Raw genomic sequence first — 23,645 nt, forward strand, 5'->3', positions numbered from 1 at the left:
GGGTCGTGGGATTAAGTCTCACATCGGGCTCCTCAAGGCCTGGGATTCTCTTCCTCTTGGGATTCTCTCCCTCTCCTTCTGCCTCTCCCCCTGCTCTCTCTCTCTCAAATAAACAAATCCGTAAAAATAAGTAAATAAACAAAAGAGTAAATTTGCTTTGAAATATTTGCATTAAAATTTGCAAATTTTTTCATGTGTAGGTCAGTGAGGTATTACAAATTATAGTTTGCAGAACTTGTACGAATAAAATGCCCAGAGCTTAAAATCGATTACTCCCTCTTCCATGTTGCTTAGAGCAGTGAATGATGTCATTAACAATAAAAGCAAGAAGAAGTGTGATTGGATGGTATGGTTTTTAAATAAATGAGTGAAAACAAAAAGATGGTTATACAGAATTTTAATAAGAAAATGACATTCGTGGATTTATTCTGCACCTGTATGCATTTGTTTTGACCCTTATGTTACATATAGTTGTTTGTAAGTTTGCACAGGTTCTTGGTTTACATTAAGTCCTTTAACTGTTTTAAAGCCCATTTAAAGTGGTAACATTATATTTCATAGAAACCCCTAAAGTGGTTGTGGTTTAAACATTTTAATGATTGATTTAATGTAAATTTTATTTTATGTAAATGTCATAGTATTGCTAATAATAGAAACTTTAACATATTTTGATTTAGGAGACATCAAACAGGAGCCAGGGATGTATCGGGAAGGGCCCACATACCAGCGGCGGGGATCACTTCAGCTCTGGCAGTTTTTGGTAGCTCTTCTGGATGACCCTTCAAATTCTCATTTCATTGCGTGGACTGGGCGAGGCATGGAATTTAAACTGATTGAGCCTGAAGAGGTGGGTTTAGTAGATTTTTGTTAGGAAAATTGGATATATTACAATGCAAAGAAACATATATTGATTAATATGCTGAAAAAAATTTTTTTTTTAATTTTAAAACTTTAGGGAAACCTTCTTGGAATTAGAAAGTGGGCGAAGGAAAAAAAATGTGTACATTTAAAATAAGAAATGAATATGACCCCCATGCACTGGAGTGTTTTCCTGAAGAACTTCTCAGTTCAATTTTTATTCTCCCCAAGTCTAGCTTTAGGCTTAAAACTACTATTATTATTACAGCATAACCCACCGATAGTATTATGGACCTCTATAGAAAGGTGACCTTTATATAAAATGTTTATATCTTACTAAAGGTGCTTTCTTGGCTACTATTAAAGTTGACTTTAGTTTTCATTAGTCAAGGAAGGAATAGATAACTTTTTTTAAAAAGATTTTATTTATTTATTTACTTGTCAGAAAGATAGAGAGAGAGAGCACAAGCAGGGGGAATGGCAGGCAGAGGGAAAAGCAGGCTCCCGGCTGAGCAGGGAGTCCCAATGCAGGACTCCATCCCAGGACCCTGGGATCATGACCTGAGCTGAAGGCAGACACTTAACTGACTGAGCCACCCAGTTGTCCCTACATGACTTTCAATTAACATGCCTATAACTGCTCATACTGGCTGTAGGGTCTAAACGCATTAGAAACATGTAGTAGGATATCCAGCTATTTTTGAACCCAAAGTAGTTAGTTTAGATTAGTATAGACTGGACATTTACAGCCTAGGCTAATGGGCCTGTACATCTTAAATTTTCTGCCCTCTGAAACCATATATTTATTCATAATCAGGTAACATCCAGGAAATAAGTCATCTTCCTTATTTAAGAGATGGTCTAATTCAAATTTGTATTAAAAGAAGTTTGAAATAAGAGGAGCTGGTTAGCATGATTACTTCAGATTATCTCAATACACTAGTAGTCTAGAAGGTTAGCTTTGCATCTCCATTGCCCTGATGAAACACTCATGCATAGAGGGCTCAATGTCAGAATTTGAAAGTATCTATTATCTAGTATGGGCTAAGTATTTGGGTGTTTGAATTTCATAGTGTGTCTAAGGCTTAATTTGTCTGTCAAAGGAAATTCATATTTATGTAGATGTACTTAAATGATGTAAGTGAAAGACCGGTGACAGTGTGAAGCACTAACAAAGGGAGACTGGAAACACTTAATATAAAGTAACTTGAAAGCCCTTTAACATGATGGGAATGTGTGCTCTTCACCTCATCACACATGTTAATAATCACTGCAAGAGTTGGTTCATCCTAGAGCTGAGTACGTTCAACAGGAATTTGTAGCAGTTATTTCCCTTTTCCTCTGACTAAAATGAGATGAGCACAAACAGAACTTTTTGTTTTTCCCATATATTTGTTAAGGTGGAAAAATTACTGAATTATGTTGGCCATTACTGACCTCAGAAGAATAAATCTTTATGAACATCATCAAGGTCTTTATTTAGCATTGTTGACTTTCGTGAGCTTTCATGACGGTCGGGTTGAATAAGTAGAATAGAAGACTTGAACAGGTGACCCTCAACTTTATCAGATTCTAAATTTCTGTGATTTTTAAATGCAGGAAAGACATACCATTACATCTGTTCAGTACAGCAAACAAACATTTCGATACCTTTTCTGTGGTAGACTCACAAAGTAAAAGAGGGCCAGGTGATTCAGAGTCAGTAGACCATTTCCAAAGAGTAACTAACTCAGTGGTAATTGTTCAGAAAGTACTAAGTCTCCTAAAGCTTTTGTTCAAAATGAAACATCACATTTCTAATGCCGCTTTACTCACTGTTGGCAACTGCTTCCATTAGGCAACGGCTGTGCCATTTAAACTTACTCTTTGGAAAGTCTTAGTGAAATTTCTTTGCCGCTGTGGCCCACAGTCACCCTCCTTCTTGTACCACACAAGAGATCTTTGAGGGTCTCTGTCAGCATGGCTCCTGGAAGGCGCCTCTGGAGCCATCCTTGTAGGAGATACTCATTGGTTCATTTCTTTCTATTTCATTGTGCAGTTTAAAATGATATTGAGTGAGACTGTCGTCCTGTGCTGATTATTTGCTTGGTGTGTTTGGGTAACATTCGCAGGCACAGGCTCTTTAACATCTCTTTTTGAGATATTTGAGATAATGAGACGTTATTTTCAAATTAATCATGGATCCTAGGGAATTGTCTCAGGAACAATTATTAACATAGTAAAACATCTCTAGGACTTAGAGAAGAAGTCTTTCAAAGATATTCAAACGTGTTGAGCTAGAAGAGTTACCAGAAAGTCTGATAACCAGGACCTGATTGTGGTTTCCAGGTTTACTGTTGGGTATTCAAACATGGTTTTAAAAATCCGTTAATGCTTGAGCTATTACATTGTCTTAACTTAATTCATTTGATAATAAGAGTGATTTTCTTAAAAGATTTTATTTATGCACGTATTTGAGAGAGAGAGTGTGCATGGGGGGAGGAGCAGAGGGAGAGGAGCAAGCAAACTCCACGTTGGGCGCCGAGCCCGACATGGGACTCCATCCCACGACCCTGAGATGATGACCTGAACGGCAACCAAGAGTTCGACCCTTAACTGCTTAACCGACTGTGCCACCCAAGTGCCCCAAGAGAGATTTTTATAGTGCAGTTGCCTTTTCAGTTTCCTTACTAATAGTCGAAGTTTTCACTTGAAGGAGTATCGTAAGGAAGCCACTGGAAGTGTTGCCACCACTGCACCCACTCTACGTTGAGAATGCTGCCTTGGCTTTTAGCCGTGCTGGAGATAGCCGTGGTGGGTGGCTCACACAGGAGGGCTGAATGGGCTTTTGAGTTCATAGGTGGTCTAACCTATCCTGGAAATTATTTGTATTATCTGTTGAGTTTACGTTTCAATCTGTTTTATTTTTATTATTGTGATGATAATATTTAACATGGGATCTGCCCTCTTGTCAGATTTTGAGTGTCCAATACAGTATGGTTAACTGTGGGCACGTTGTGGTAGAGCAGATCTCTAGAACTTACTCACCCTGCATAACTTGTCTGCATCTCATAGGCATTTTGGTGTGTCCCACTTCTCTTTATGATGAATGTGACGTTGAATGAATCCAAACAGCTCTAGGAATATATTTTATTCTTTTAAAATGTCTACTAATACCCACTTGTGCTGAGAATTAACTGGCATCCTAAGAGTCAGACTCTGCTGATGGTATCAAAAAAAATCATCTTTCTTTCCCTAGAGACTTCCACTGGGGTGTCTGGGTTTTTTTGTTTTTTTGTTTTTAATTTTTATTTATTTTTGCGAGACAGCGAGCCAGCAAGAGCTGGTGGGGCGGGCAGAGGGCGAAGCAGACTCCCCGCTGTGTAGGGAGCCCAGTGCAGGACTCGACCCCGAGACCCTGGGATCATGACCTGAACTGAAGGCAGATGCTTAACTGACTGAGCCACCCAGGCACCGTCCACTGGGTTGTCTTAAAGTTTGCAAGTATTTTACTTTCTAGGTGCATCTTGGTGAATTTCTAGAGGAGAATCATTTACAAATGAAAAGGTATTCAGAAACTGGTGTTCAATTTAAGGAAACAGTAAGAGTTTCTTTTCATGGCCCTTCCCGGTTAGCGTGCTGTTCACTTGCCAAATCTGTTAAAGATTTGCTGATGTCCATTGTTAGGTTTTGAAAAGACATTTTATTCAGATAGTATGGCTTTCATTTCTTATTGCCACCCTCCCATTGCACTATGGCTTCGAACACTTACATTCAAATGTAATTTGTCTTTGGAAATTCAGATGTACTTGCCCTGGTGACTGCTTGCATGTGTAGTCACGTTCCTGTTACATCACATCTCTCTGCTCTTAAAAAAGTATACTGATGCATGTGGCTAAATTACATTGTATCTTCATTCAGGAAATACAAATTAGGGAGGGAGAAAATAGCAAGGATCAGTATTTTTGAAAGAAAAAAACAAACCCTGGGGAAAGGTAATTGCTAATAAAGTAGAGAGAGACAGAATGATCTCTCTGAAAAGCAGTCTATTTTAGGATATGTGACATAGCAACAACTTGGAATTTCATAGAAATGAAGGAAAACACTAACCCTGTTAGATAATGTTCTCTTGGGGTTGCCTAGGTACGCATGACAGCCGCAGTTTCTGCTCAGACTAATAAAATACGGAAATGAACGAGAATCTGACTTTAGCTGGGGTTGCAAAAGCAGGCTACACGGTTCAGTGTGATGCTTCAGCCAGCCCAGGATGGTGGTTAGGTGGGGGGTACTTGTACATTGGGGAAGGAGTTTTCCTTGAAAAACTCTGCTTTGCCTGATAAGTTGCTCCCCCAAAGCCACATTCTCAAAAGCTCTGAGATTTTTCACTAAACAACAAAGTAGACATTCTGCTTTAGAGGTTTTTGTTTGTGGACTCATGTACGTGGTGACCTTTTCCACTTCCTTCTTATTTTTAGTATCCAATTACTGTTCTCTAAATGAATTCTTAATTCCCCAGTTTAGTACTGGTTACAGTTTTATTCTGGTGCTGCTTTGGGCAATAAAAATTATTTGCAGTTCAGATTATGAATTTGTATACTGTTTCCTCTGCTACACATACAATGCCACTTGTTCATTCTTTTATTTGGTATCAAACAGGATATTTTTTTCTTTAGTGTATCATAACGTCAGAAAACACCTTCACAAAGAGATCAGTAAGCTGTTCTTGGTCTGTAGGTTTTATCTGAAAAACTAAGAAGCAAAGAACAGGCAGTATATCTCAGAATGGTGAATTGCAGCCTGTTCATGCCCATTGTAAACACATCCCCTTATTTCCATTTAATTTTGTATCCAAAACAATAGTGACAAAGAATTCTATTGTGAAGTTTCAGAATGATCACTGCATGCCTGGCTTAAAAGCAAACCAGGACACAGGAAAATTCAGATCATGATAGCTTTTGCCTCTTTACTTATGTCTTTAATTTGGATGTGTTTTGGAAGATTTGGAAGTAACTGATTAATTCACTAATGTTTTATGAAAGATCTTGATAAGGTAATACTTAACACTACAATGTAAATTCTGTTTTGGTGGCAGGTGGCCCGGCGTTGGGGCATTCAGAAAAACAGGCCAGCTATGAACTATGATAAACTTAGCCGTTCGCTTCGCTATTACTATGAGAAAGGAATCATGCAAAAGGTGAGCAGCTACAACAGCATTAAAATTCATTGAAATGTCGCACATTAATCTGCATGTCATACTTTAAAAGCCACATATCATTGCATTGCTGAAGCAAGGTTTTCACTCATTTTAACATATGCTTAGCTCTTGGTTTTGATATAACAAACCTTTCTATTTATAAATTCATGGGCATTATAGACCTATGTAATCATATCTTCTAGAAACCAGTAGACTTTCTGGGAGTCCCAATTACCGTATTTGGTAAAAAATGTTGTTTCAGTACTAATATTCCCATATATCCCCAGAAGTTGTCGGTAGTCTGCTGCATTCGCCACAATTACATAATTTTGAAATGCTTTTGTTTATGGATTCCAGCGGTAACTGAATTCTTACTTTTCCCCTCCTTGTTCTGATTCTTAAAACTTTCAGAACATTTCTTATTCTCCTGAAAATGCTTTTCTTCTTGTCTGAAGTCTTGCCTGGTTTTGCTGTTTGAAAGTGAAACTGTTTATTAAAAATAAGTATTTGATATTATTTCATTGGTGAGTGAAGTTAATTGTATTTTATCTCAAATGAGCTTCTCTTAATAGTTGAAGGTGGCTTAAAAAAAAGGATTAAGATAAAACAAATGAAGTACACTTAGAACAAAATATACAATTTTTGAAGAAGGCAAAGAATAAATGAATAAAGATTAAACACTGGCTATTACTGTTACATCCTTCAGCTCTGCATGTGTATTCATTCCAATTGTCTAGACTGAACTAAGTTTATGATGTATCTCTTGTGAACATTACTGTTTTATTTTGCATCCTTTGTTCATTTGGGGGACACAAACATAGTTAGATATTGCAGATTGTGGCATATTTTTATACCACTATAGTTATGCCAAGAAAAACTAGACCAGTTGCTACATGAAACCTACTAGAGTAGAGGAAACAGCATCATTGAGTTTTTAGACCGAAGGGAATCGGTGCTCTGGAGTTTGCTAGCTCAGACGTTAGAATGCCCAAGATCCTCAAAAGATAAGGCTGAATTCGTTACTTCCTATTTCCCTGAATCTCACCTTCAAGATATATAACCGTTTACTACCTGTTCCCCTGTCCTCTCCACCTCAACCCTGGGGTCGTTTTTTAATTCTTCCCTTCCTCCTACCCACCTTTTCTATTTGCAGCCAAATCCTTTGAGACGCGGTCCATTCCTTTCATTTCCCTCACCGTCTCGCTAACTCCTGGCGCGTGCGGTGGGCTGGCGCTGTAGGTGCCCAGTTCCCCTGGGCAGTGGTGCGCAGCGGTCAAAGCAAGTGCAGACAGGATTTAGGTTTGCATGCTGCCTTCTCCTTGGGTCACCTTTTGAACAGATTCCTTTTCTGCTATATGGTGGTGTTCTTCATAAAGTTGTCATCATTAAATGAAATAAGGTAAAAGAAACTATTTGCAACAACTTATTTATCAGCTGATACAGACTAGCAAAATGTCTGTATGTGACAGAACTTTTGGGGTGTTGCTGCATAATATAAGAAAGCATAGTTTGTTTAATGGTGAAACGTACAAAATTGAAGTGTACTTGTAACTAGCGCAAAAATGAAGGCTTTTTACAATTTTTACAGACATATTCACACTTCTTCCTCATGTGCCGAGGCATTTTACTTGCTACCATTTGACACAACTGTGACTCCCTCATTGCTTCACTGATATTGTTCCCTCTGTATAGAGTGTCTTACCTTCTGATTTTACCTAACATCTGTACCGTACTAAAAGTTAAGAAAATTCTAAGAGTCGTGCAGAGGGAAATTATGCTGTCCTTAAAAAACAAAAAACCTATGATGTAGAATTTCATATTTCAGCGTGTAGGGGAAAATGTTTTTATGACCACACTTGTTTATAAACTTAAATTATGTATGTATGTGGTGTGTATGAAGGACAATTAAATGGAAAGCTTAGAAATTGAAATAAAAATAATCAAATGGATCTAAACATGTAAAAAAAAACCCTGCTTATTTCAGTAGTTCTGGAAGAGATAAGAAATGATGGAGTGTGGCTTTTAGACTGTGCATGTGTGAACCTTCTATTTCAAAACTTAGAAATGCCTAGAGAAATCTATGCAAATACTTTAACAGTAGATATTTGTGGATGATATAATGACAAAGCATTATTTCTTTTGGTTTAATCTATAATTTTTAATTTTCTGCCCGTTTTTTTATGTTGCTTCTGAGATTTAAAAAGTTAACACATAATTTAAATGTCTAGTATTTCAAAGCACAGTTCAAAAGCTACTTCCTTGTTAACTTCTGATTCATCTCTCCTATAAAATTCATGTTTTATCTATCTCAGCTTTGCGGTTTGGGTATATTTAAGGTACAGCATTTTCTAGATTGTAATTGTATTACTAGTAATGAAAGACATGATTTCCCTTGGTAATTATCAGCCCTTGTTCTAAACTCCATGACATTTAGCGTAGTTTAGTAAGTATGGTAGTAGTTCCAAAAATGTTTTTTCATAAGAAAAGTAGTAGGAAGCCGTGAGTTAAGGCCGACTCCTTTAAGAGATTTTATAATCTTGATTGCGTGCTCTACATTTTAATTCCCCACAGTGATTTATCAGATCATTTCTAATTATAACCAATAGCAACAAGTTGAATAAAAAAGCTACCAGTAGCCTGAAGCAAATACCTCTTTTTCTACAGCTCCAAACAAAACAAAGCAGGTTATTAAATGCTCTAAGGTATGCAGGCCATTTATATATTTTTTTCCCCTCAAAATGCTTTGAATAAAGAAAAACAGGAAAACTAGGATTTCATATCTTAGCTTTGTTTCTGATATTGCCTGTTTTTATTTTTATGGCAGTTTCGCCTTCATGAACTTAATTTCCTTTTTATATGGGATTAAAGTAAATAAATTTACACCAGCTCCTCTGTTTGCTGTGCAATGTCCTAGAGACTTCCATCTCAGTTTTACGAGAAGCTTTCCAAAGGAGCTGTTCCCACCTCTATTGCACAAAAAAAGGGGAACTGAGGACTGATTAAGAAACCTGTCCAAACTCATAAAAACTAACTGTTCACTGTTTTCAAACCTAAGGATATTCATATTCTTCGGATTCTCTCAATTGGTTCCTCTTACGAGGTAAAACATCCAGGACGAAACAGTGTTCTAAATCTTGAGTCCAGAACAGTAGCACTCTTGGTAGTTGATTCTTATTTTCCAAACATATACAGATAATTTATAAACCATGAACTTAACATCCTCCTACATCACAAAGCAGCTAGCAGTGCCTTTTTTTGATACATAGGAACCCAGAGGCATTGAATAATTTTCGCCTTTCTAAAATTACTAATCTCTGCATACACATGAAGATTTACCTCAATGTCAATACAAAGAATTGTATTCATACACACACACCCTCCCACCCTCCTCGACCCCCCCCCCCCCATTTTTTTGAGAACCTCAGTTTTGTCTGTTAATGGCGGGGGGCGGGGATGTGCATATTTATTTCACTCAATTGTTTATAATTTCCTAGAGAAACATTATTCTTCAAAATTTAAGTTTGGGACATGTCATTCCCTACAAATTATGCTACTTCTCCTTTATTTCAGGCAGCTGTCACATTTCTTTTTCTCATTTCCTCCTTATGCATTGTATATTTTAAATTCCTTTCACTTTTTACACCTCTTACTTCAATTTGACACTTTACACACATCCTTAACTTCTGTCTAATGCATCTTGCCTTCAGTTTTAAAAGTGATGTACCCAGGATAATGCTGTCCCTTGATCCATCTTTCATTTAAATAAAGCTATGCATCTTTTTTTTTTTTAGATTAGAATACACATTGCCAAAAAAAAAAAAAGAGAGAAAGAGAGAGAAAAGAGAAAAGAACCAGTTCACCTTGTGAATCAGTGAGTCACTAGTCTAGACTTATTAGGAACACAGCACATTTTTCTTTTAAGGTTTGGAAGTTTAGGTTTTCTACAATTTCAGAAATGTAATATTAAGAGGGAGACACTACAACTTAAAGGTCCAGTTATTTTATAAATAAAGATATTACCATTTAAAGCAAAGGAAAAAAATTTCAATGTAAGATGCCCACATGAAATCATTGATTCCCCCCCCCCCAAATAACAATGTAAGTTTACCTTTATATTAAAACGAGCAAACTGCTAAGCTTTCTAGCTGTGCCTGGAATGAATGTAATGTATTATTACTCAAGGTCAATCATTACTCAAGGCCACATATCTCTCTATTGGACTGAAGTTTATTCTACAAATTAAGGACTTTTTTTTTTTCTTTTTGCTTTAATGTTATCTGCTAACTCTTGATTGCTTTCCTTTTGTTATACATGCTTTCTGACATATTAAACCATGTTTTTGTTCTTTTCTTTCCCATTTGGGGATGGTGAAGGTTGTGGTTCTTCTGAACTTAATTGACATATAACCTTATGTCAGTTTCAGGTTCACAACATAGCGATTCACTGTTTGTATATATCATGGCATGATCACCCCGGTAAGCTTAGTTAACGTCCCTCACCATACATAAGGATGGGTTTTTCTCTTCCGTGTTTTCATCAGGTGGCCGGAGAGAGATATGTCTACAAATTTGTGTGTGATCCGGAAGCCCTGTTCTCCATGGCCTTCCCAGATAATCAGCGCCCGCTGCTGAAGACGGACATGGAACGTCACATCAATGAAGAGGACACGGTGCCTCTGTCTCACTTTGACGAGAGCATGGCCTACATGCCGGAAGGGGGCTGCTGCAACCCCCACCCCTACAATGAAGGCTATGTGTATTAACATAAGTGACAGTCATGCAGGGCCTCCTCGCGCTTCTCCTCTTCTTGCAGGATGCAGAGAATCTCCGAGTTCTCTTCGATCTTTGTTTGATTTTTGTTGTTTGTATTTTATTTTTAAATAATAATACACATAAAGGGGCTTTCCTGTTGCATTATTCTATGGTCTGCCATGGACTGCGCACTTTATTTGAGGGCGGGTGGGAGTAATCTAAACATTTATTCTATGTAACAGGAAGATAATGGGTGAATGGGTGGGGGAATATGGGGATTACTTTTTACTTAGGCTTGGGATGGGGTCCTACAGGTTTTAAGTATGATGAAGCTATATCATGTTTATTTGATTTCATAACAACATAAGAAAATGTTCATTTTCTCTGGGTATCTATGGTACAGTTAATTCACATTTGTAAATATCCACTTGGAGACTATTTGCCTTGGGCATTTTCCCCTATCATTTCTGAGTCTCTGCAAGGTGTACAAAAAACAAACAAACAAAAAAAACTTAAAAAACAAAAAAAAAAAAACAAAAAAAAAACTACTGTAAATGGCAGTTTAATTGTTAGAAATGACTGGTTTTGCACCTGTTGTAAAAAGGTATTTAGAGATCGCCTTTGCTGTTTTTTGTTTTGTTTTGCTTTCTATCTGACTCACAGAGGATAACCATAAAATGGGTAATTCTCTCTGAAGTTGAGTGATCACCATGACTGTAAATGAGGGGCACAATTTTGGACTCTGGCTCCAAACTGAGTCACAGGCCAGTAGCATTCCGTGTACCTGGTGCCACCTTGCTGTTTAGACACAAATCATACTGTCGTTTAAATATTTTGAAGCCCATTTCAGTTAAATAATGATATGTCATGGTCCTTTGAGATCTTCATTTAAATGTTAAATCTGGGATCACAGTGAAGCAAAAAAAAAATATCTCACTTCCTTCAGTACATAAACATTATTTAATCGATAAGAATTAACTGTACTAAATCACATATTATGCTGTTCTAGATACAGCAAGCACTCCTTAAGAAAAATATCCAATACACTAAATAGGTACTATAGTAATTTTTAGACATGGTACCCGTTGATATGCATTTAAACCTTTTACTGCTGTGTTATGTTGATAACATATATAAATATTAGATAATGCTAATGCTTCTGCTGCTGTCTTTTCTGTAATATTCTCTTTCATGCTGAATTTACTATGACCATTTATAAGCAATGCAGTTAACTACAGATAGCATTTCAGGACAAAATAGATGACTCAAACCATTTATTGCTTAAAAAATCGCTTACGCCATGCTATGCTATAAGCAGCTTGTATGCACATTGACAAATGAAGAGTAAGCTTCAGCTTGCTAAGGGAAACTGTGGAAACTTTTGTAACTTTTGGTGAAATAGAAAATTACTTACAAACTGTCGAAGAACCTGAGGAAGTTGCTGTATATGACATAGTGCTGGCACTGATATTCATCTTGTTTTAGACACTTGTGTAAATGTGATTGGATTGTTTGAAAGAAGACTTAAAGATTTAAAGTTTCAAAGGTTTTTGTTTTGTTTGTGTTTGGCATTTGGAGAAAATAATTGAAAGCGGAATATGTTGTTTCATTCACCTTGGACCAAAAAAAAAAAAAAACCCCAAAAAACCCAACAAAGTAAACGGTGTTATAAATCTTTGAATAGCTTGCTAAACCATTCAAACAAGAAACCTGAATTTTGTTCAGTCCATCAATATCCCAGAGGAACAACATTTTTTAAGCGTCTACAGTGAAATGTTAAGAAAAAAAAAATCCTAAACACAAAGCTGAAATGAACCTATAAAAGCATTTCTTGACGAGCACAGGAAAGATGGTTGAAAGATGATTTCCTGGCTACCCATTTTCCAGTGTGGCACAGATCACAGCCCATGTATCCAAATTGAACAGTTATTGGGAAACCCACATACCGTAATCAATACTACTCACATTTAATCCTACAAAAAGGCCTATTTTAATTTCAACGTATGTATGTAACCTGTGATTTCAATGATCGTTCTGCATATACCTTATATATCATTTGGCCCATTATGGGCTAAGAAGTATGCCTTAAAAATGAGAACTTCCCCCCCCCCACTATTGCCATTTACAGCACTTAGAGTAAAAACAAATTTTAAAATATTCAGCTAAAGATTTATTAGAGAATTAACATGTTTGGAGAAATTGAAGGAGAAATTAGAAGTGGGTCTTTAAAATATCATCTAAATGAAATTGTATTGAGGATTTTTCCTTTTTTTTTTTCCCCTCTTTTTCTTTTTTTTTTTTCCTTTTTCTTTTTTCTTTTTAAAATTCTAGTTCTAATTTCCCATTGGGGAAGAATTGGACTATGAGTTATCTTAAGGAATCAAAGGAAGAACTGGTATTAATTATATAATATTTAAGGACAAACTATTTTTATGCTTAATGTAGTGACTCACAAAAAAAATGAGTAATTGGCCAACATTAAGGATATTTCTAATACAGAAGGGTTCAAAACATTGCATTATAAACTCTTTCGGGAAATGTATTCTAAAGTTTTTTTTTTTTTAAGTTCTGTTTTTATTCTACTTTTTGTTCACTTGTGTTTTTATTTTCGGATAGATTAATAAATCTGGCAGCTGATTTCTGCAAGAATCTCGTGTTTTGAATTTCTAAATGAATTGGCTACTCAAACATAGAAAATTAATTAAAAATATAACATTTTCCTTCCACTGTGTAAACTAAAAGAAGTATCTCCCCTAGTGTTTGCTGCCTCTTGATGGTGACATGCTATTTATTACCCAACAGACTGATTCCAACAAAGAATCAAAGGATATTATATCCTGAATAACTCATGAAAAATGACTTTTCATAAGTTATGCCTGTGAAAAATGCTGAAAAATAAAAGTCCACAAAGCTAACTGTGCAGAGCAGTTCTCTCAAATCCTAGAAGGATTTTAGAGGTCGTTTATTTGAACCTCCTTTTTACAGATTGTTTTAACTTCTTGTAGCTGCTATAACAAAGTTAATGGTCTGAAGCTACACAGATGTATGCTTTTGTAGTCCTGAAGATCAGAAATCCAAAATGAGTCTGAAGGTGCTAAAATCAAAGTGTGTGTGTAGGGCTTCCTGTCAAAGGCTCCAGGGGAGAATCCCATTCTAACTTCTACTTTTAGAGGCTGCTGGCATTCTCCCAGCTCCTGGCTTCTTCATTCAGACCTCTGTTTCTATGGTCACATCCCTTTGTCTACTAAAGTCTAATCTTCCTCTGCCTACCTCTTCTAATCTGTCCCTCTCAAGATCTTTAACTCGATCACATCTTCGAAGTCGGTATCATTCACGGGTTCCCAGTAGCTATGGAGGGGCCTGAGGAGGGTACTGTTACTCAGCTGCGTGATAACGTAGATGAAGACCCTTATAAATACACTGATTGATTTACCGATGGGCAAAAATGGTCTGTTGATGGAGGTAGGATTAGAAGTTACTGAAGAACATTTTTGTTTACCATCGAAATAGTTTTACTTGGCAGAAATGGTACTGAAAGCATTCTATTAAAGTTCACCTGTTCCACTAAAGCATCTGGTAATTGCATCAAGCTTTGATATGATTTAATAACCCCTCATGTAAATATTATGTAATGAGAGAAAAAAAGTAAGGTGTGATCATTATAGAGTAGTAGCACAGTTAATTCTGTTGTCCAACCCAGAGTTATATTTTTTAAATAAATTTCTTTTTGTGCTAGTATGACTTGTTACTATATGATCTTAACATCTGCAAGGGATTACTATTTTTTAGGTAAGAATTATGGAGTATGTCTGTTACTCAAAAGAAGAGTTCTAAAATATGAGTTGACTTATCTTTATATGACAAGGACAGAAGTCTTTTACCCACTGTGATAGCAGTTAACTAGATCATGGAAGTTTCTAAAATGAGTTACTTGGTCTATCAAGCAACACTTTCAAGAGCTTATAAAGACAAAACATTAGAAGGCCATTTGAATGTTTCATACTGGGTATCTTAAAAGAGAAAAAAAATTTTAAAATAAGTGAGTGAGCTATTTTCCAGTTGGAGTTTGGCATGAAGGGGGAGAAAATAGAGTTGTAAAAAAAAGAAAGAAAGAAAGAAATTAGGTCAAAATAATAAAAGGAAATTAAAAAGCATATTGAGCATATTAAGCAATTGTGATAAGAATTTCATAACAGCCAAGATTCCAGAAGATATCAGTGTTGACATGATACTGAGGAATTTGGCCTAATACTGAGAACTGAACTAGTACTCTCAGGGCTTGACTTTAATTTTTTTTTTTTAACATGAGACTCCTTTAGAAAGATTTATTTATAAAAACATTATGGAAACATATAGTTTAAGAAAGTGGACACCTTTATAGAAGTAATGATGATTTTGGAATGTTAAATTATATATAAAATAGGTATGGTTTAGGAATTATATGTAGGGTAGGGTTTTTTTGTTTTGTTTTTCTTTTTATTCTGCTCGTAGACTCCAAATATTCTTATTTACTTCCATTCTAAAATGATATTTATGTTTCTATGGGGAAGACATTTTTAGTTCACTTGGATGTATTGAAATTATGGTTTGAGAAAACATGCTATGAAATTTGCGATGAGAGCAAATTAAATATGCTCAAAATTTAAATCTCAAAGTCCAGAAACTGAAAGTATTATCATGATCACTCTGGATGGTGACACATCTAAAACTGATAAAGGTTGCCTGAAGTTTTGACTTGCTTCTAACCGTCTGAATCATTTAAATCGTTTAATGTATGACCAAGGCACTTGAGAAATGTCTTTACTGCCCTTCCCCCACTTTCCGTCTGTTCTCTTTCCGGTGAGTAAGCTCCCAAGACACCTGATAAATGTTTTTCTAGTTTTATGTTCTAATCTTTTTTAATACATTATTTCACTTAATCCTTTCAGCAACTATATTAGGAAGAAATTTAGGGAAGGTAGCTATCTAAATTATGACCCCCATGTGCCAGCCTGCACGCATGCCTCTATCACTCATTGGCTTTATCGAGGAGAAGCTGAGGCTCGTGGCAAAACCAAATGTCCTTGTGTCAAGATGTCATGTGATCACAGGCAAATTCCTAAACTCTACTTTTTTCTGTAACTTGGACCTAACTACACTCTTAATTTAAATTTCTAATGACTTAAAAATGTATGTAACAATGATTCACATTTTGCTGAGACACAGTCTTACTTAAAACGTTTCCTTAACCATTTTTGAATAATCTTTATAGAAAAATCTGACAAAGAAATCAAGTGCTATTTAAACACAGCAACATCAAACTCTGTTTTTTTCCCCCAAGTCTTTAAGCATTTAGAAATCAAAATGATTGAAGTACCACTTTGTTGGTGGTGGTGTCTTGTTTTTGTGGTTTTTTTTCCCCTACTGGTGAAGGATATAGCTTAATGCTACCAAAAGAGACAGATGTACTGATCAAATTCGTCAGAAAGTTGTAAACACTGCCCCCATGATTTATGCTATTAGACATGACTTCTGAAAGTAATAGATTTTCCAGAAAACTTTTAAAGCACAGTAAATTTGAATTTATATGATTCAGAAGAAGCAGCAGATTTTCAAATTAGAAAGTAGAACTCAAAGCATAGAAACTGTTTTATAGAGAAATCTTAATTTTGTTAATGTCACATTACTGCAAAGGGGACTGTGACATCTTACATACATTTGAATTTTCTGAATAGCTAGTAAAAGTACTTGTCCTGTAGTTCAACGTGAATTTAATTGGAGGAAGAAAAATGGGGGGAAAAAAATGGGAGGGAAAAAAAACGCAGATGGCACTACTTTTTAAACTGCAATTTAAAATGCTATCCTACTTTTAATACTGCAGAAATATTTTACTTTATACTTAATCATAAATATTAAATTCTTTAATTTTTTGTTTTAAAAATGTGGTATAATATATATAACATGAAACCTGACGTTTTAACTGTTTAAGTGTGTGATCCGGTGGCATTAGTTACGTGCGGAATGTGTGCAACCATCACCACTATTTCCGAACCATCTAGATCCTTTTATTCTTTAAGTATTATTAAAACTACCACAGGAGGTACTTTGTTATATGTAGAAATTAAAAAGGTTAAAAATGCAGCTTTTTCTGCTTTCTAATAATTTATAGCAGTTTCTTCATTAATAGGTTGTTCTTGGTTTTACCCTGTAGTTTAATGGCTTTATTAAAGAAAAAAATAGACCTTATGCATAAACCCTACGTCTACAAAGCCCCAATTATTGTTGCAGGGGGAAAAGTTCAATTAGATAACCAGCTTATTGGCTGTTTTGAAAATAACTGTGTTATTTGGGGGTATGTTAACAAATAAAAACAGTCCCTTTACACAAGCCATGTCAAGCAGTGACTGTTTTGCATTCATGTTTTTTAAATTTGAAGTGACAGATTTGATTAACATATCGTAAAAGCACCAACACACTGAAAGTATGTTTAAAACTCTGTAAGAGTGATAATTTCAGATAATTTTTTAAAAAAATTCATAAACATGCTGGATTAGATAACAATAGTTAATTAATTAAACTAGGCTATCAAGATAACATGGGCATCTCTCCACCAGACCCTCTCACCATATTCTTAAGTCTAAACACTAAGAACTTTCTAAATGAAAAGAAATAGAATATTTTTCTCTGACTTGCCAAATCTCTTATAGGTTCCTTTCAAAATCTATTGCTTGCATTGTGGTGCTCGGTCACAGAGATTAAGGTGGCTTGTTTATAATGATGCACTTACGGAGTAAACTTTTGCTTCATTATTGAAAGGGTAGCATGTGAAGAGGTAAGAATCTATTCTTATATTTAGTTTTTTTCTCAGATGTATAATACCAGGCCCAAATGGGATACATTCCAATTTTGTTTGTTGATTTTTACTTGTTTCATGAATAGCTTATAAATAGTAAATGTTACAAATAACATGCAAAATTGCCATTCTAATTATTTTGCATGCTTATCTCTGAAATTCCAGTATCAAGGAAATGATGAAATAGAATCAACTGAAAAATGACTTCTGCACGATTTGCTGTTTACTTATTTTCACAAAAAATTGTGATTATGTAGTAACCCTGAGGTAGTATTTCTAAAACCAAAGCAAGGAGAAAAATGAAAATAAATGTTTGGATAGTTTAGATCCCAAAGGAAAAGTACATCACACACTGATTTATTCATTGAGTGAATATTAATTCATTCATATTAGAACAGACTTGAGATTATTCATTTCGATTTGTTCTATGTTGGGAAATCCATTGATTTAATCTCTCAAAATTCCTTGATAAGAATCTTCCACAAATTGATATTAAACACTGCTACAAAATCAGCTGATTGTGCACTTTCTGAAGCATTCAAATTAAATGCCCCATTCCATAGGTAGACCGTATGGAATATACAACAGATTTATAAAAAGTGATCCCTGCACTCAAACTAAATAAGACTAACCCATGTAGATCTAACACTTGGAGAGTGGTATGACGTGGTGTACCAGCTGGGCTGAAATAGTCTATCACTTAGTGCACAGACTCTATGCAAAAGGTGTATGGTAAAGAAGTAGCCATAAGAATGCTAGTGACAGTGGGAAGCAGAGATTCTTTTTTTTTTAATATAATGAGTAAATTCAATCCTGCTAATTACCATAAAATGAAGCATTTAATTAATCACTAAGTGTAATGTGGCCCATAATGCAGGAGGATGGTCCAAATTTATAAATCAAGGCAGGGCAGACTGCTGACTCTACCTGTTAGACTGCCTTGATCCTGAACATCTTGATTAAAAATGTTTATCAAATGCCCTCTTGCTGTGTACGTGTACAGACTGGGATTTCTCACTGTGTCTTGACGGGGCTATTGTATTAGTTATGGTTGTTGGTTTGATGGTTCCAAGCAACAGTAACCAATGGATGAGGTGGTTTTCAACCCCCAGAGGCCCCATTTTGCAGATGCTGTGGCTTGTTACCCGCCCTGACAAGGGACCCCCTGTCCCCAACCTAGGATAGAAGCTTAAAAAGGTCGACAGAGATGAATAAAGCATCTCCTACGCTGAATTATTTCTGGTCTTTGACGCATTCCACCTCAACATTGCAGTGGCAATGACTGTTTCATAGCAGAGAGCTCATAGGCTGATACCTGCCTAAGAACCTCTGGGATACTGGGGTAGTCCCTGTCTGCCTGGAACAATTCACTTCTGGTCCCTGCATATTATTGACAGTGCCCACTTTTCACTCTCAAACTTTGGAAAATAAATTCACTCTTTACCTGAACTGTGTAGATCAGAAGGCCTGATTAGAACGCTCTTTTTGGGTTGCCTTGTGTGATGACTTTTTGTGATTGAATCATCGCACCATCCCTGCAGGACAGATATACTTGAGGGAGTCTTTCCTGGACATCAGGACCTCATAAAATTAACCTCCCTCCCCCCCATATCTGTGGTGACTCATAATATTTATTAAAACATTTATTTTTTATATTCCTGTATCTTCTATTTTATCAGTCCAGGAATGGTGGCAGTTCATAAGCGCTCGGGACCTAGGCATCTATATGAGTGTCTGGGGGGCTGAGCTGGATAGATTTTAAGGCTTATGAATTTTAGATATGTCCTCATGAAAATGAATGCACTGCGACTCTACTTGTTTTAAGTGGAAAAGGAGTTTAGTAGAAGGATAGTAAGATGGCAAAACCCATGGCTATGATAAAGAACCGGGGTTTTTAATAAAACTCCCGGTAGCAAGAAATAATGATAAATCTTTTCAGGTCACCATTCCTGAAATCAATTATTACCAACTATCTTCCCATGCTAACATCACTTTACTTAAGATTCAGAGCCCAGGAGAGAAAACCCAAGAGTACCCTTGGTTTCTGTCCTGACTCCTTGCCTGTAAAAGGGCGTGGTGGAGTCTTTCTTCCGGCCCCATCAAGCCCTTGTACAATTGATGAGAAGTCATTGCCTCAAGTCATCGGCAACTTAAAAAGAAACAGAATTGACTGCTGGGAGTCCAGTCTTTTTCACCGTCCCTAAAAATAATATTATCGTTCACCTTCCGAATGGAAAGACTGCTGAATATAGAATGTCCTTTTCGTTCTTCGCTTTCCTTCAAGAGTTCTTTGATTCCTACAGGACCTTAAAGGCTGCTAATGTGCTGCATGGGCATAAAGCAGTGGTTAGCAAGAAACAGAAATGTTGACCAAGTTCTCAAAAAGTCTACTCTAAGAGGAATAATGATGAGAACAAATAATACGGATGTAGGGCAGGTACTCTGAGTTTGCTAGGGCTGCCCTAACAATGCGCAGACAGGGTAGTTTAAGCGGCAGAAATGTTGTGTCAAGTTCTGGAGACTGCGAGTTTAAAATCAAGGTGCTGGCAGGCTTGGTACTTTCTGAGGGCTGGGTGTGCTCCAGGACCCTCTCCTTGGCTTATGGTTGGCCTTTTCCCCCTGCGTCTCTTCACATTGTCTTCCCTCTGCTTTGGCCCCCGGTCCAATTTATCCTCTTCAGAAAGATGTCAGTCATATTCCATTAGGGCTCACCTTCATGACCTCCATTTAATTCACCTCTGTAAAAACCCTGTTTCTAATGAGGATCACATTCCAAAGCCCTGCAGTTAGCAGGCCACATACCTCCTTTTTGGAGGGAGGATACAATTCAACCCATAACCAGTATTTAAGTTACGGTCAAGTGAAAATGAAAGAATCCATTAAAATGAAATAATTACCATCCATTAAGTATGAGATTCAGACTTAAGAGAAAAATGACAACTCTATCTTTCTTAGTTACATGACTAATATGGCTAAAGGCATTGCATAAATATAACGAAAGCATTGCCCTTTATTCTCAGAGATGTTTGAAATAAATTGTATTCTCACAGTGTTCTTGTCCCTCCCCAGTTACCACCTTCCTGAAAAGATGCTGTAGGAACATGGGAATAAAGGGACCGCTCACATAATAAATTTAATGAAAATCTCATAGGAAAAAGTAGGGATAATAAATGGAAAAAAACAAGCAATGGAAAAGAAAAAGAAAAGAAAAATGGTACTGTAATAAAACTAGTACGTTCTGGTGTGTAGGACCTAGAAACTAGCTATGTGCCAGGAGAAAAATCTATGAACAAAAAAACACTATAGACTTTTCTGAGCTAAAATGAGAAGTTAGATGAGGAAATTTGCGTTGAGCACTACTTATCATTTAAGCACCATTGAGCAGTAAGCAGCATGGGTTTACACAGAACAAATCATGCCAAACAAATCTGATTGCTTTTTTTATTGAATTACAAGATTAGTGGATGAATGCAATGTGGGAGATGTAATACATTTGGATTTTAGCAAAACATTTGATACGGCATCTCACGAACTCAAAAATGAATTCAAATAGTCAGGAATATTAACACCGATGTAAGGAGGGGAAATTAAATGAAGGATTGCCAAGGAAAAGAAGTAATAATCAACCGTGATAGGGCAGCTTGGGAACACATCATTAGAAGGTGCTACAGGGATCCCAGGATTTATTCAGCACATATTAACATTCACACAGCTTTCTCAGGCTTGATAAAAAGAAATGGAATAAAAGATTCAGCATGCACCCCATGATTTCAGACAATGTGTACAATCCAGATTTAGGGGAAGGAGAAAATAGATTTGACCTCAAACATTTTTGTTGCTTTTGAAAATAGTTACTGATGTTACTAGATCATTTAATTCACTTCAGGTTCTAAGATTCTGTCACGGTGCTGTTATTTGATCTTTCTCTGTGTCTCAGGACGAGCCGGGGCTTTGTCATCTAATCTGCCTAGCTTTACACAAAAGACCTGCCAAGAAGATAGCACAAGCTCTCTTGGTCGCTTGACTCCTCGGCGTTCAGGAGACTTGAATTCTACCCTGGTATGTGGACCTCATGATAGCAACTGCCCTCAAGGTGCAGGTTAAATATGATACCGAAGGAAAAAAATAGAAAGGAGTGGAAGCATGGCAGTGAAATTCACAGCTGATACTAAGTTGGGAAGTATTGCTAAAAGCAGTGAGGCCAGTAGGAAGACAGTGGTGCTGGCACAACTGAGACATGCTTATGTCACATGCAAAGCACAAAGGTGACTAGGAAAGGAGAAAATTCAGCACAAATGCAGTGGATGCAGCAAGGTGACAGGGAACAGCAAGGCGCTTGTGAGTTTACCGTGGCAGCCGTCCCCCAGGAGATGCAACACGCTGTTTGAGCTAATAGATGAGTTTGAAAAGGATTCATCAGTTTCTGAATACAATGCTAAAGTCCCTTCTGGAAGCCCAAATGGATTCCCTTTGGAACATCCTTTTCTAGAATAACAGGAAGGTACACGGGGAAATCCTAGCCTAGCCACAAAGAATGGCTCTCAAGTGCCAGGCTGGGCTCGTGGCGAAGGATGAAGATGTGTGCAGTGCTGTTCAGAGGGGAAGGGGCGATAACGCTTGTCAGCAGATGTAGAACATCTGTCAAGAAAAGTAGCAAAAGAGAATAAATACTTCTGTAAAGGGCAGGAAAAACACGCAACTGGAAAAAAAAAAGATAATAAATTCATAGCCGCATTAGTAAAAATGAAAATCCTGAGAGCGGGACACACTATATATCTGAGAAATAATCTTTAAATTTCACCCTTTGATTAAAGAACTGAGTCAAGAGTATGCCATAAAATTAGAAATATAATGGCTTTTTGAACAAGGATTTGTCAGGAACATCAGAATATTCGTGACAACCAGATTCAATAATCTATTTGAATAAAAATTCAAATTCTAATGTACCCACTTTTCATTTGTCCATTGTAAACATAACTATTGAATCTGCATGTTTCTCTCTCTCCCTCCCTTCCTTTCTCCTTTTCTTTTTCTTCCTTCTTTCTCTTTCTTTCTTTTCTTTTTCTTTTCTTTTCTTTCTCTCTCTCCTTCCTTCCTTCTTTCCTTCCTTCTTTCTTTCTCCCTCCCCTCCCCTCCTCTTCCCTTCCCTTCCTTCCTTCCTCCCTCCCTCCCTTCTTTTCTTTTTCCTTTCTTTCTTTTTCTTTCTTTCTTTCTTTCTTTCTTTCTTTCTTTCTTTCTTTCTTTCTTTCTTTCTCTTTCAATATAATTAACTTGCATGTTTTTTAAGTATTTTGTGTGGTCCAGTGTTCTCCACCAGAGCAGGCTAGACAGTTTTTGAGCAAGACTCTCATGCATTGTAGGATATATAGGATCTGAAACCCCCAAGGCACCACGTGCCAGTGAGACCTCCAGTAACTATAACCAAACCCCTAAATACACACACACACACACACACACACACACACACACACACACACTCCTAAGTGCCCCTAATGTAACCCCCACCCCAAAAGCTCAAAAAAAAATTTGAGCACACTCACCATAACTAGCCCAATAGGTAAGGTTTCCACATTCAGGTTTATTGCCATACCCTTGGGAACTCCAAGATGCTTGTGGTTGTTCAAGATCCAATGTTTCAAGAGCCTTGTATCAGCCAGTATATTCCAGATTGTGTTAAGTGGCTTACACAAAGTTTCTTTCTCTCTCTATGTACCCACCATGGATCAGCTGCAGTCCTGTTTAAGAATTCCTACTGACGGTGCAGTCACAACCCAGAACATTAATGGTTGTTATGGCATAGGTAGGGAAAAAGAACATGGTAACCATCAGCTGGCTCTTGGAGCTTCTGCTCTGAACTTAAACTAGCATTTCAGTTAATAGTCACTGGCCAAAGAATGTCCCTTAGCCATTCTTGTGTTCCAGAAAGTGGGAATATATAACCTTTCTGCAGAGGGATGTTTAATATGAGTAAACAAACTATTATCAGCCCTTACTATTCTTTTTTAATTTCAAAGAAAATAATACTGAAATT

At 36.7% G+C, this 23,645-nt stretch overlaps 1 protein-coding gene across 7 annotated transcripts in view; it reads left to right on the forward strand.

The window, feature by feature from the left end:
• The window catches only part of ETV1 (ETS variant transcription factor 1), a 90,847-nt gene extending 77,424 nt beyond the window's left edge, over positions 1 to 13,423 (forward strand). For all 7 annotated transcript variants that reach the window (XM_087861020.1, XM_087861016.1, XM_087861017.1 and 4 more), the window contains 3 exons: positions 678 to 847; positions 5,930 to 6,031; positions 10,572 to 13,423. In XM_087861020.1, the coding sequence (XP_087717146.1) occupies positions 678 to 847; positions 5,930 to 6,031; positions 10,572 to 10,793 (494 nt within the window). In that variant the 3' untranslated portion in view covers positions 10,794 to 13,423. The remainder of the gene's footprint in view (positions 1 to 677; positions 848 to 5,929; positions 6,032 to 10,571) is intronic.
• The last annotated feature ends 10,222 nt before the right edge of the window (positions 13,424 to 23,645 follow it).

This window comes from Ursus americanus, chromosome 3 (assembly GCF_024610735.1).
Source record: "Ursus americanus isolate L20-20 chromosome 3, mUrsAme1.1.p, whole genome shotgun sequence".
In the NCBI taxonomy this organism is placed as follows: domain Eukaryota; kingdom Metazoa; phylum Chordata; class Mammalia; order Carnivora; family Ursidae; genus Ursus; species Ursus americanus.